Source organism: Vombatus ursinus, unplaced genomic scaffold, assembly GCF_900497805.2.
Source record: "Vombatus ursinus unplaced genomic scaffold, bare-nosed wombat genome assembly UNPS02014779.1, whole genome shotgun sequence".
Lineage (NCBI taxonomy): Eukaryota > Metazoa > Chordata > Mammalia > Diprotodontia > Vombatidae > Vombatus > Vombatus ursinus.
This window is the reverse complement of record NW_020954557.1, coordinates 2,432,678-2,446,165: the sequence shown is the minus strand read 5'-3', so window position 1 is coordinate 2,446,165 and position 13,488 is coordinate 2,432,678. Positions and strand designations below refer to the sequence as shown.

The window sequence follows — 13,488 nt, the reverse complement described above, 5'->3', positions numbered from 1 at the left end:
AGCATATTGCTGGAGTGCTATTAGGAGGGTCTTCTACCATTCTCTGGCCAAAGGAGGAAACCCCATAGAAACACGATTTGGATAGGACTCAGATTAACAAGAGGGTGGCCTGCTAGTGGCCATTATGGAGTACTTTCAATACTTCAAGGTATCAGTGATCTCACTGAAGTGGATTCTTCCCTCCAACCATTCAGATCATCATCCTTTCATGCCTGCCTATCTTGTGCCCTAATCCAAATCATGTCCATGTTATTTAGAAGGGCTCCAGTCCCGGGGACCTTTCTCTAGTTCTTTTCACAACACAAGGATACCAACAGAGTGCGCAGACTGTCCATTTGTTATCCTTTGAATGACCATCCCAAGCTTCATTCCTTGGCCATGTATTTCTCTGATGATAACCTTTACTCACTTTCTCCTACACAGTTCTTCATGTGTCACATGTTCTAGCCTGCTAATGCCCACTGTCCACATAAAGGCAACTCATTCTGGATTATATTTTAAAAATAAAAACTTCTGTTTAGCTTAAATTTCATCTTTTTGATCACTGATGAGGAATTCTGGGTATTTGGTGGTGGGTTATTTTTTTCTTTCCTCAAAATAGAATTTGCCAGACTTGAGATTATGTTCTGAATCAATTTTCAATGTTTAAGTCTGATCTCAAAATACCAGTTTAAGACGCTATCTACCCCTACTGGCAATCTCTCTCTGACCAACTTCCCTTTTTTCAAACATCCCTCTGTTCTTCTATTTGTCCCTTTGGTCTGTATCTCCTTGCCATTTTCCCTTCCATCTGGCCACTCTCTAGCCTTCCTGATAGAACAAATTCAAAGGAACCTTGCTTGTTTCATCCACTCTAAGAGTGATTTACTGTCTGATGATTCACTGACCTTCACCAAATAACTTCTTTAGGAAAAGAAATTTATTAATTTTTGAACTTAAAAAAATTCCATTTACACAGCACAACACAAAGAGAAAATTCAATATAAAATCATTAATCTCCTTCATACTATTTATATTTTTTGAAAAATTATGCAATAAATATTACACATTGTTTTCAAAGCTACTCTGATTTTCTGTGCTTCTTTCTGAGTTTTGTTCTCTGTTGTACATTTTTTATTGTTTTTCCTCTCTACGTCCACACCACATACTAGAGATGGCCACCATTAGACACAGATATGTGTGTGTGTGTGTGAAACCATACTATACATACTTTTTTTATCAATTTTTTTTCTAGAGGTAGATAGCATCTTCTTTTATAGTCCTTTGTAGTTGATTTGAGTATTTATAATACTTGAAATAAGTATTATTAGTCATTCACAGTTATTCCTTGAACAATATTGCTCTCACTATATATAATGTTCTCTTGGTTTTGCTCAATTCATCCTTCATTATTTCCTGCAAGTCTTTCTATGCTTTTTCTAAAATTAACCAGCTCATCATTTCATACCACACAGTAGTATCCCACCACAATCATATGCTACAAACTTGTTTAGCCATTTCCCAATTAATGGGCATTCTCCGAGCTTCCAGTTCTTTGCCACCACAAAGAAAGCTGCTATAAATATTTTAGAATATATAGGTTCTTTTCCTTTTTCTTGATCACTTTGGGAACCAGACCTAATAATGGTATTGCTGGATCAACGGGTCTATAATTCCAGACAATTCCAGATAATAATTCCATATTTTTCCAGATAATTCCAGATTGCTCTCCACAATGGTTAGATCTGTTCAGTTCCACCAACAGTGTATTAGTATCCCAATATTTCCATATCTCCTCAAACATTTGTCATTTTTCCCTTCTATCATTTTAGCCAATCTGATAGACATGCAATGATCTCAATGCTGTTTTAATTTTCATTTATCTAATCAATAATGATTTGGAGCATTTTTATATGAGTATATATAGTTTTGAATTTTTCATTGAATAACTGCCTGTTTATATCCTTTGACCATTTATCAGTTGGGGAATGACTCATATTCTCACAAATTTGACAAAGTTATCTATATGTTTGCGATATAAGACCTTTATCTCAGAAATAGTCTATCAAATTTTTCCTAATTTTCTGCTTTCCTTCAAATCTTGGCTACATTTGGTTTTATTTTTACAAAATATTTTTATCAAATGTAGTCAAAATTATTCATTTTACATCACACAATGCTCTATCTTGTTTATTCATAAATTCTTATCCTATCCATAAGATTGATAGGTAATATGTTCCATGTTCTTCTAATTTTCTTATGATATTTCCCCTTATATCTAGGTCATGTATCCATTTTGACCTTATCTTGGTAAATGATGTAAGATATTGGCCTATGCTCAATTTCTGCCAGATTGCTTTCTGGTTTTCCCAACAATTTTTACCAAATAATGAATTCTTATCTCAAATGCTTAAATTTTTATGTTTGTCAAACACAAGGTCACTATAATCATTTACCGCTGTGTACTAAATGTCTACTCTCTTCTACCAATCTACCTTTTCGTCTCTTAGCCAGTACCAGATAGTTTTGATAATTACTGCCTTATAATATAGTTTAAGACCTGGTATTGCTAAACCTCTTTTCTCTCTATTTTTTCCATTAATTCCTTTGATATTCTTGACCTTTTGTTCTTCCAAATGAATTGTATTATTTTTCTAGATCAGTATAATAACTTTTTGGCAATTTAATTTGGATGAATTTGTAGAAGTACATTGGTTTAAGTAAAATTGCCATTTTTATTACATTGGCTCTGCCACCCATGAACGATTAATATTCCTCCAATTATTTAAATCTGACTATTTGTATAAAAGGTATTTTATAATTACGTTTCATATAGTTCCTGAGTTTTGTCTTGGCAGGTATACTCTCAAGTATTTTATGTTGTCTACAGTTATTTTAAATGGGCTATCTCTTACAATCTCTTTTTGCAGGGTTTTGTTGGTAATATTTAGAAATGCTGATGATTTATATGGGCTTGTTTTATATCCTGCTACTTTGCTGAAAGTATTGTTTCAGTTGACTTTTTAGTTGAATGTCTAGGATTTCCAAGTATAACATCATATAATCTATAAAAGTGATAATTTTATGACCACATTGCCCATTCTGATTCCTTCAATTTCTTCTTCTCTTATATTGGTGATAATAGGCATCCTTGTTTCACTCCTAATCTTACTGGGAAGGCTTCTAGCTTATTCCCATTACAAATAATGCTTAATAATGGTTTTAGGTAGATGCTTCTTATCATTTTAAGGAAAAATCCATTTATACCTACGCTTTCAAGTATTTTTAATAGGAATGAGTGTTGTATTTTGTCAAAAGCTTTTTCTGCATCTATTAATATAATCATATGAGCTTTATTACTTCTAGATATAATTATTTTAAGTTTTCCTTACATTAAACCATTCTTGAACTCCTGATATAAATCCCTTTTAGTCACAATTTATGATCTTTGTGATATATTGCTGTAGTCTCCTAACTAGCATTTTATTTAGGATTTTTGCATCCATATTCATTAATGAAATTGATCTATAATTTTCTTTCTCTGTTTTTGCTCTTCCTGGGTTAGGTATCAGCACCATATTTGTTTCATAAAAGAAAATTGGTAGGACTGCTTCTTTGCCTATTATTCCAAGTAATTTATTTAATATTGGAATTAATTGATCTTTAAATGTTTGATAGAATTCACTTGTAAATCTATCTGGTCCTGATGTACCCTCCTCCCTTAGGAATCTCATTTATGGCCTACTCAATTTCTTTTTCTAAAATGAGCTTATTTAGACTATTTCCTCTTCTGTTAATCTAGGCAGTTTATATTATTGTAAGTATTCTTCTATTTCACTTAAATTGTTAAATTGTTTGGCATATAATTGGATAAAATAACTCCTTACAATTGCTTTGATTTCATCTTCAGTAGTGGTATATTCACCCTTTTCATTTTTTATAATAGTGATTTGGTTTTCTTCTCTCTTTTTTTTAAGTCATATTAACCAATGGCTTATCTGTGTTATTGGTTTTTTCATACAAACCAATTCCAATTTTATTTATTAACTCATTGGTTTTCTTACATTCAAATTTACTAATCTCACCTTTAATTTTTAGAATTTCCAATTTGGTATTTAGTTGGGGATTTTTAATTTGTTCCTTTTTTAGTTTTTTAAATTGGATACACAATTCATTGGTCTGCTCTTTCTCTGTTTTATCACTAAATCATTTTGACATTTCTGCAACTCAGTTTGTGATAGAGGAAGAAATCTTCTTGTAAAAGAGCCTTCCATAGCATAACACTGAAAGTATAATAAGACAAAGGGCAAAAATAAACACTATATTGCATAATAATAAATATATTTATATTGAAATAACATGCCATCTATAAATATAATATTTATAAATTACAAATATAATAATATTTATAAATTGTAAGTATAATAATATTTATAAATTATAATATTTATAAATTATAAATAATATTTATAAATTATAAATAATGACATTTCTGTAGTCCTTTAAAGTTTTCAAAGCACTTTATATGTACTCGTTTGAGCCCAACCAACCATGAAGTAGGTACCAGAGATATTGGTAATCTTGATTTTATAGATAAGGAAATTGAGGCATAGAAAGGTTATATGATAGGCCTAGATCACACACTATTGTCAGAGAAAGCATGCAAACACCTTGCTTTGTAGGACTTTCTGATTACAAGCCCAGCACCTTACCAATGATACCATGATATCTAAGTCAACATACATACTATACATCCATACAAGCTACACATAAGACCATTTCCCAAGAGATGGAAAGTATTGCCATGTGTGGAAATGTAAAACATTTAATTATAGAAACATAAAACATATTTACTCATAGAACCATGATGCTACTTAGCTTACTAATGTACTTTAAAAAAACTTCTCAAGAGAATTAGTGTTTTACATTAATCAAGACACTGGTCAGTACCTTAACCTAATCAGTTGTTGCTCTGTAATCTGAATTCCTCATCCTCTTAGAAGCAGACTGGGCTACAAATAGTCAGGCCTTTTTTTAACCTGTCAAATCATAGGATTAAAAAAAACAAAACAAAACACCTGAGACTGTTGAGAGACATTTGGATGTTGCCTGAGAATTAACTACCATTTGCTTGGCACCTGGCACATATTAGGCACTTCCTAAGTTATGCTTATTAATTGATAGATTGATTAGCTTGTTTGATTGTTTCTATGGGAGCTCTTTAAACTCTGAAGCTGCCTAGTGGTAGAAAAAATGAAAGAGACACTTCTTACATCCATGAGGATGCTATCAGAAGAGCCTGTGCATTAGGAACAAGGAAATGTCTGGGGAGGGATGACAAAGGTAGTGCAGTAGGAAGACCACTTGCATCTTGCAGTCAAAAGACCTACGTCTAGTCCCAGAAATGTCACCTACCAGTCATGTGACCTCAGGTTAGTCACTCATTGTCCCTGAACTTCAGGCTGCTCACCTGTAAAATGAAGAGGCTGAACTGTTTTCACTTGACATCCTAGGTTTCTACATGAAGTGACTGGGAAAGAACGGACAAGTTACTTTCATTAGTGCTTAATTTGCTAATAACATGGTATCGAGAAAAAAACAAATTTAGCTCATTTCCCCTGGCTCAAACAGGACATTTGCCTCCTGTGATTACATCAGCAGGGAGTTGAAGCTGGAGGAAAACTAATAAAATGATCCACATGAAGCTACAAATAAAAACAATAAGACAGCAGCTTTCCTGCAGGCTGTCCTCTGGGGCGAGGGCGGTTGATTGACCCATCAATCCAATGGGAGCTAAAGACCTCAGTCCAGTTGTATAACTGTCCTGAAAGGAAGTCAGAGCATAAACAAGCACAAACCAAGTACTAAACTAAAATTTCATATAAAACAACAGGAAATAATAATCACAGGAAATCATGATGTTCAAGGCCTGAGGTAAACCAAACCATAGGGACCATGATGGATCTCAAAGCACTAAAAATAAGTCTTATCTTTAGTACTCTCCTTCCACTCCAAAGCAAACCAACTAAAATGAATCAATTGTGAAAGTATTTTATATCTTTCTGCCTGGATTAATAGTATGCAACTTTGGAAATTCAACATGGGAGAGGAAAAAGATATCACTAAAGGATAAGGTTCCATTCTTAGATTTGACTTCGGCATCATGGCTCATGTTTTGGGTGAAATAACTGAAAATTAGTTTAAATTCAGGTAATTAAATTCAGAGTAAAGCCAAACAACCTCATTTTCCCTCTGTCACCATTTTATCTTAGACTATAGAAGGAAAGCTATATAGATGAATTGGTTAAGAAGTCACTTCTCACAGCTCCTTCACCAACCTCAAATCCTAGTTCCATGATTTAAGAACATCCTAGGTCCTCTTCTCTGTTATTCCTCTACTCTCTCCCTTAATAAGATCATAGTTTCAGTTATCACTTCTACACACACAATTCTTATTTTAAATAGCACTTTAAGTTTGGCAAAGCACTTTACAACATTAACTCATTTGATCCACATAATAGCCCTGGGAAATAGATGCTATTATCCTCATTTTACAGAGGTGGAAACTGAGGCAGAAGAGAACAAATGACTTGCCAGGGTCACATGGCTAGAAAGTTTCAGATTTGAAGTTATGTTTTCCTTATTTCAGAACCAGAACTCTACCCACTTTGTCACCTAGCTGCCTAGCTAGGTGCCTTGGTATCATGATGCCTTGAACATAAAGGGTATTTAGTACTGAAATGAAGGGTGACATCATTAAAGTCAAGTGCAGAAGTCATGTATTATTTTTCAAGAGAGAATATGACATAGTAGAGAGTGTGAGAAATTAGGACAAGCCTAAGTCTAGAAAGGGGGAAGCTAGGTGGCACAATGGCACAGTGGATAGAGCTCTAAGCCTGGAGTCAAGAAGACCTGAGTTCAAATCTGGCCTCAGACACATACTAGCTATGTGACCCTGGGCAAGTCACTTAACCCTGCTTGCCTCAGTTTCTTCATCTATAAAGTGATCTGGAGAAGGAAATGGCAAAACACTCCAGTATCTTTCCCAAGAAAACTCCTAATGGGGTCATGAAGAATAGGACATGACTGAAACAACTAAATAACAACAAAGACTAGGAAAAGTGTAATAAAGCATTTGATAAAGGCATCACCACACATTTAATTTTTTTAATGTATGTATCTGAATATATTACCTAAAGATTTTATGATATTTTGATATGGTTGGTATACTTCATTTCTAATTTTATTAACACAAATTATCTTTTTTTTAAAGACAATTGGGGTTAAGTGACTTACCCAGGGTCACACAGCTACTAAGTGTTAAGTGTCTGAGGCTGAATTTGAACTCAGGTCCTCCTTACTTCGGGGCCGGTGCTCTATCCACTGCACCACCTAGCTGCCCCCACAAATTATCTTTTAAAAATTTATTTGCATCCTTGCAATTTGATTGGTTTGGGCTAAATTGCATCGGCTTGAACCAGGCTAAAGCAGCATGGTACAGTGAAAAGAGGAACGGATTTGGATTCAGAAGGTCTGGATTCAGATTCTGACTACCACTCAATGTTAGTGAGTCACTTTGGGCCTCATTTTCCTCAACTGTACAAGAGGGTTAGATTAAATAATCTCACAGGTTCCTTCCATTTCTAAATCCATAATCTTATGAACTTCCCTGGGAGATTAACTGAAGGAAATTAGGATGTTTGTCCAGAAAAGACTGGAGGGTGGGGTGCTGAGGAATAGTTCTTTTCAAATAAAAGGTTTTCACATGTAAGAGGGGTTAGCCTTGTTCTGATGGTTCACAGAGGGTACAACTGGGAGCAATGGGTAGAACCCACAAAGAAGGTTAGGAAGAATAGGAAAAGCTTCCTGGGATTTAGAGTTATCCAAAAGTCAAATAATCTTGGGAAATAGTGGGTTCTTAGCTCTCTTGGAGCAGCTAAATGGCACCATATTGCATAGAGCATCAGGCCTGGAGTCAAGAAGACTCCTCTTCCTGAGGAAGGGTTTTCTTTGCCAGGAGAACTCAAAATGGGTCAGAAAAAGTCAGACAACTAAAAATGACTGAACAACCTCTCTTGATTACCTTACCAAGTACTGTGTTCCTTTGCACTAGCAGTTCTCAAGAAATAGTTGAAGGACCACTAGTCAGGTATACTGTAGTAAAAGTCCTCTTCAGGAATAGATTTGGACTTGATGGCATTAAAGACTGCTTCCAATTTAATGAATCAAAGGGCCTAGATTACCTTCAAACCTCTGTTAAAGGAACTACAATCTTGGTGATTTTCTTTAAATTTCTGGCCCTTAGTTTCCTGACTTGTAAAACTAGGAGGTTGGACTAGGTCAGGGGTTCTTAACCTGGGGTTTACCAACCCCAAAGTGTGTGGAACAGATTTCAGATCTGTGGACTTGGATGAGAACGTATATATGTATGTGTGTGTAGATATATGTGTATATCTATACGTATACACATATATATACACATACACATATATGTTCTCATCAAAGATACCTCTATCTATATCTCTATATGGATTCATATAGATCCAAATCTAAATCCATGTAGAGATATCTTTATTTTCACTAACTTTTGGTCTTTGTAGTCCTTTTTATGTTATTTTGTATATTTAAAAACATTCTGAAAAGGCATCTACAGAAGTCTAGCCAAGGGGTCCATGCCACAGGTAGTTGAGAACCTCTGGATTATATGATCCTTAAGGTCCTTTTTACTATTAAAATGTTTTGATTTTGGTAAAAGCTGAATTGTCATTAGTCTTCCTGGTGGACAAGTATGTCTGCATATACCAGTTCTGGAACACTAAGCTAAACTTCTAACTATACACTTCCCATTAATTACAGTCCCCTTAGTCACTATCTTTTTTTCTCCTTTGGGACAGTTCCAAAACCCACGTGTAGCACCTTTCTTGTTCCTTTAAGGAGATACAGAGACTCTCTACTACCATCAAACAATAAGACCTGTTGGCATACAAGTAGACAGAAAAACCTAATGCCATTTTAGGCTGTTGCCCTAGTTCATTCCAACAGTTGTTGAAATTAGAGAAGTTCTTTTTCTTTAAAAGTCATATAAACATCAATTTAAGGAACTGGGAACATTTTGCCTAGAGAAGGGGACACAGGTTGTGTGTGCAAAGTAGAGGTGAGGGTAGGGAAAAGAGAGATGTTAACTGACTTCATAAAAGTGAAAGGCTTTTATGTTGAAAAGGGAGCAGATTTGTTCTCAACCCTTTAAGGTAAGCTGTAAAAAAAAAAAATGCTGAACAGGCTTCCTTAAGGGAGGTAGTGTTAAGGATTACAGAGAAGGTAAGGTGACTACCTTATGTTGTAAAAGGGAATTTTGGTCTGCTACAGATTGGACAATGAAATAGCTTCTGAGGTGCCTTCTAATTCTGAAATTCTGAGATCTTTGTCAGAAATGCTAGCATTTTTCTCAGTCTGATCCTAAGTTATAGAGAGCTAAAAGGTCATTTCCAGATCACAGCACTTTTCATAGCTCACATAAAAAAAAAAAGAAAATGCCTCATGTTACATAGACCTTTCAAAGAGCAGAAAAGAGCATTTCATTGTTTGACTTGAAAACATTTTATTTAATTTATACAAATAACTACTAAATACAAAAAGTAGATTAAAACAAAATAGTTATTTTTTTCTGGCAGAGTTTAAATGCACATAATGTATAATTCAGAAGAAAATGCATTTCCCCCCCTCCCCCACAGCATTCAGGACTAAAGTTCTACTGAAATCTTTAATTGTTTCTAAATCAGTAAGATATTCGGTGGTGTCTCATGGGTAATGGCTAAATATGTTCTGCATACGAACTGAAAAAAAAAATATATTACAGACTACACACATACAAATGTGAAGCACTTAAAATGTGACTCTTAACTGATAATACAGAAAATGTCCATTTCAGATAAGTGTTAAAAACATTTGTGTAATAAAATCATGAGACCACATAAAAATAAGCTTTAACATGCACTAGTCAGTTTTGTGAAAACTGCTAAGTGCACTAGTAATAAATAATTTGCCAAGTCGTATAAACAATTCCTAATGTTCGGCATTATTGTAAACATCAGCACGTGTAAAATGCAGCGAAGTCTGACAGTTACATTTCATTTTGCCAAATTGAGTTCCTATTATTCAGATGGATCAGTGGAGTACAGAGCCAATTTTTTTTTTTTGGCAAGTTGGGTTTTAAAATTAATAGTAACAGTGCAAGTAAGGAATGCAAAGAATTCCTAGTGCAATAAAAGAGAGAAGCACAGGCAATATTGCTGATTAAAAATTTACCACATCCTCGCGTTCCCCGGGGGGAGTGTCTAAGAGCTCTGTGTGAGAAGAGCTCCAAGCCATCATCATAATGCCCAGATCTTTGTCTTCGGATTTCTCTGTTTTCCTTCAGGTCACATCTTTTGCAACAGTACATCCAGCATTAAGTCTCTGAAGTCTGAACAGTTTGTGAAATGCCCATTTTTAGAGTCATTGAGCGAGGTTCAGGTGGTTTTAACGTCTCCCAAAGAGATGGCTAGATAAGATGTCTGTCTTAACTAAGATGCCATTTCTTGGGGGGCGGAAGGAATCAGTTCTGACAAATTGTCAGGTCAGCATATTTCCAGACTGGACAATGACAACAACAACAACAAAAAATCTTCCATCTTGACAGCACCACGAAAATGTCAACAGTCAGCTTTCAATTTATCTAAGGAATTATCAATTTTGGTCAAAGTCTTTTTGATACGCAGAGCTGTTAGTCTTGCAGATGAATTTTGATACCAGCATTCTTTCATAAGTTTAGCCAAAGAAGTTAATGTCTAAGGGAAGAAAAAACACAAACACGAAAGTCACAAACTCTTCTTTAGTCACTTGTAAGCTCAGAGGACAGAATGTGTAGCCATGGTTTTTGTTGCAGTTAGGGGTCAACATAAAGTCAAGGTGATGTTATTGATGTATTCCTTAAATACATAAACAAACTTCTTGTGAACTGATAAATCAACCAAGCTCATATGGCATGTACTCTGTCCTTTGGCCTCTCAACAGCAGAGGCCGAGTTTATCTTGTAAACCACATAGCACTCGCCATGCTTTTCATGATTTTCTGTGTCATATTAGCAAGACTAACAAAGAAGGAAATCCTGAAACCCAACAGCAAACAGGACCATGTCTCAATTTATTAGTTCTACTGCTAAAACCATACAACCTTTAAAGCTTAGGACCACAGGTGAAAATCAGTGAGGATCAGCACTAGAACAAATCTTTAGAGATGATCTAATCCAATCTCTTCATTTTATAGGTGAGAAATTGACACCTTGCTCAAGGCCAAAATAATGTGGGCAGAATGGGGGTTAGCTCACAGTTCAGTGGTCTACCATACCATCCTATCCAATACATGGACATTCTTATAAATCTTTTGCCTCATCATAATAATAGTAAACTTATATATACAGTGCTTTTAGGTTTGCAAAGTACTTTACATGTTATGTCAATTGATCCTCTTTGCAACACTATGAGGTGGGTGTTATTGTTATTCTCATTTTAAAGATATGACTTGTCCAGGGTCACACAGTTAATAAATATTTCTGAGGGAGAATTTGAACTCAAGTGTCTCCTGAATCCAAGTCTAACACTCAATCCCCAGCTTGTCTGCCTCCTCTCACTGCTCATTATACCAAAAAAAAAAAGAAAAGAAAAACCCAAAATCTAACACCCTCTCCACACCAAATGAACACCTAATATGAACTCAGTCTTCATAAGCACAGGTCACTTTCTGCTTATTCTCAGCTGGCCCAAGACCCTGTCCAGATAATATACATTTATAAAACAGTAGGAAAGAAAAAAAGGGGGGGGGCAATCTCTTTGACAGTGTGGACTTATACTTAATGGGTACCAAACAAAGAATTGAGATTATCTTCAAAACTGAGGAAAGAATGGGTAAGAAACACCTTATACTTACCGGGTCTGAGAACCATCTGTTGGGAATGTTTGGCCTCTGCTGATCCACACAGACCACCTTTCTCATATCTTCAAAACTTGGATCATTAGGAACTACATCATAGAAGGGTGGCTTATAATCTTCTACAATACCTAAACATAAGCAAGAATTAGATGCTACATCCAAGGAAGGTAAGTTCATTGGTATAATTAGTTGAGTTCCTAAGATGGGTGGTCAGCTGCCTCTGGTAGATAATAATAGCTTCTGATTTTTTTTTTGGTCACTTTATGATTTGCCAATATAAGCCAGGACAAAGTGATGAACTTGTGCATGCCTCAAGTTTGAATCTGACATCAGCTAATGGTCAAGTTGATTGGTGTGGAAACTTTGCACAAGGTTTAGGGAAAAGAATAATTGTTGTCATTCATTTTTATCACTACTGCTACTGTGCTTAATTATTTGCTGTTGTTCAGTTGTTTCATTCCTGTCCAACTCTGTGTGACCCCATTTGGGATTTTCTTGGCAAAGAAAGATACTGGAGTAGCTTGTCATTTCCTTCTCTAGCTCATTTTACTGATGAGGAAACTGAGGCAAACAGGGTTAAGTGACTTGCCCAGGGTCAGACAGTTAGGAAGTATCTGAGGCTGGATTTGAACTCAGGAAGATGGGTCTTCCTTACTCCAGTGTTGGCACTCTACCCACCATTACACCTACTGCCCACTTAATCACTATCATAATTCTCAAAGCAGCCTAGGGGATCATTCATATAATAGTAATGAGCCACAATGCAAGAGGCACACATGAACAAATTTGGGCTATTCGAAAGATCATAGAAACATAGAGTGAGAGTGGGAAAGGACCTTATAGGCAATCTCACTCATTTTGCTAATGAACAAGAGAAGCCCAGAACTTAAGTGACTCCAAACATCATCACCCAGGTAGTGACAAGAAGCAGGATTTGAACCCAGGACCTTTGACCCCGCAAATCCAGTGTTCATTCCACTACACCGCCACTAAGCCAGAATACTTGATCCTGAAATATTTCATTTTTGGAATGAAATGCTTAAGAAAAGGGGTCAGAAGTCTGCTCTGAGATGAGGTTGATACAGCGAAGCCAAAATAAACTATGCCCCACCCCCCATGCTAGAAAATTAATAAAAATAGCAAAGAGGAGGGGAGGAATGGAAAACAACAATACCAAAACACAAGCTGGAAAAGCCAAGTCTATCTGCCTGGGGTTCTGATATCTACTGTATTTACTTCTCACTGATGACAAGTATGTAAAGGAATGACCACAACATTAGCTCTTGGATTGTTGTTTTGTTAAAGAAAGAGATGAAGAAAGCTGAGTGAGAATGAAGGACTGATTTCTTCCTCAATCTAGGGCTCAAAGATGGTAGCAGGCAGTACTAATACTATTACTACTAGGAGGTAGCAGTTGTAAAGCTCTCAAATGCCTCAAGAATCAAAAGGTTTCAGATTTCAAAACAAACTCACAAAACTGTTACCTTTCTTATAGACAACCCTCATTCAGAAAGAATAAGGAAACAGAATTCCCAGTTTAAT

General features: G+C 35.6%; 1 protein-coding gene across 1 annotated transcript in view; it reads right to left on the bottom strand.

Annotated features, from left to right (window-relative positions):
* Positions 1–9,557: 9,557 nt before the first annotated feature.
* Positions 9,558–13,488, bottom strand: part of LOC114045928 (activin receptor type-1) — a 154,583-nt gene continuing 150,652 nt past the window's right edge. The window contains exons 9-10 of the mRNA XM_027866137.1: positions 11,944–12,074; positions 9,558–10,805 (exon numbers count right to left, since the gene is read on the bottom strand). Of these exons, the coding sequence (XP_027721938.1) occupies positions 10,671–10,805; positions 11,944–12,074 (266 nt within the window). The 3' untranslated portion in view covers positions 9,558–10,670. The remainder of the gene's footprint in view (positions 10,806–11,943; positions 12,075–13,488) is intronic.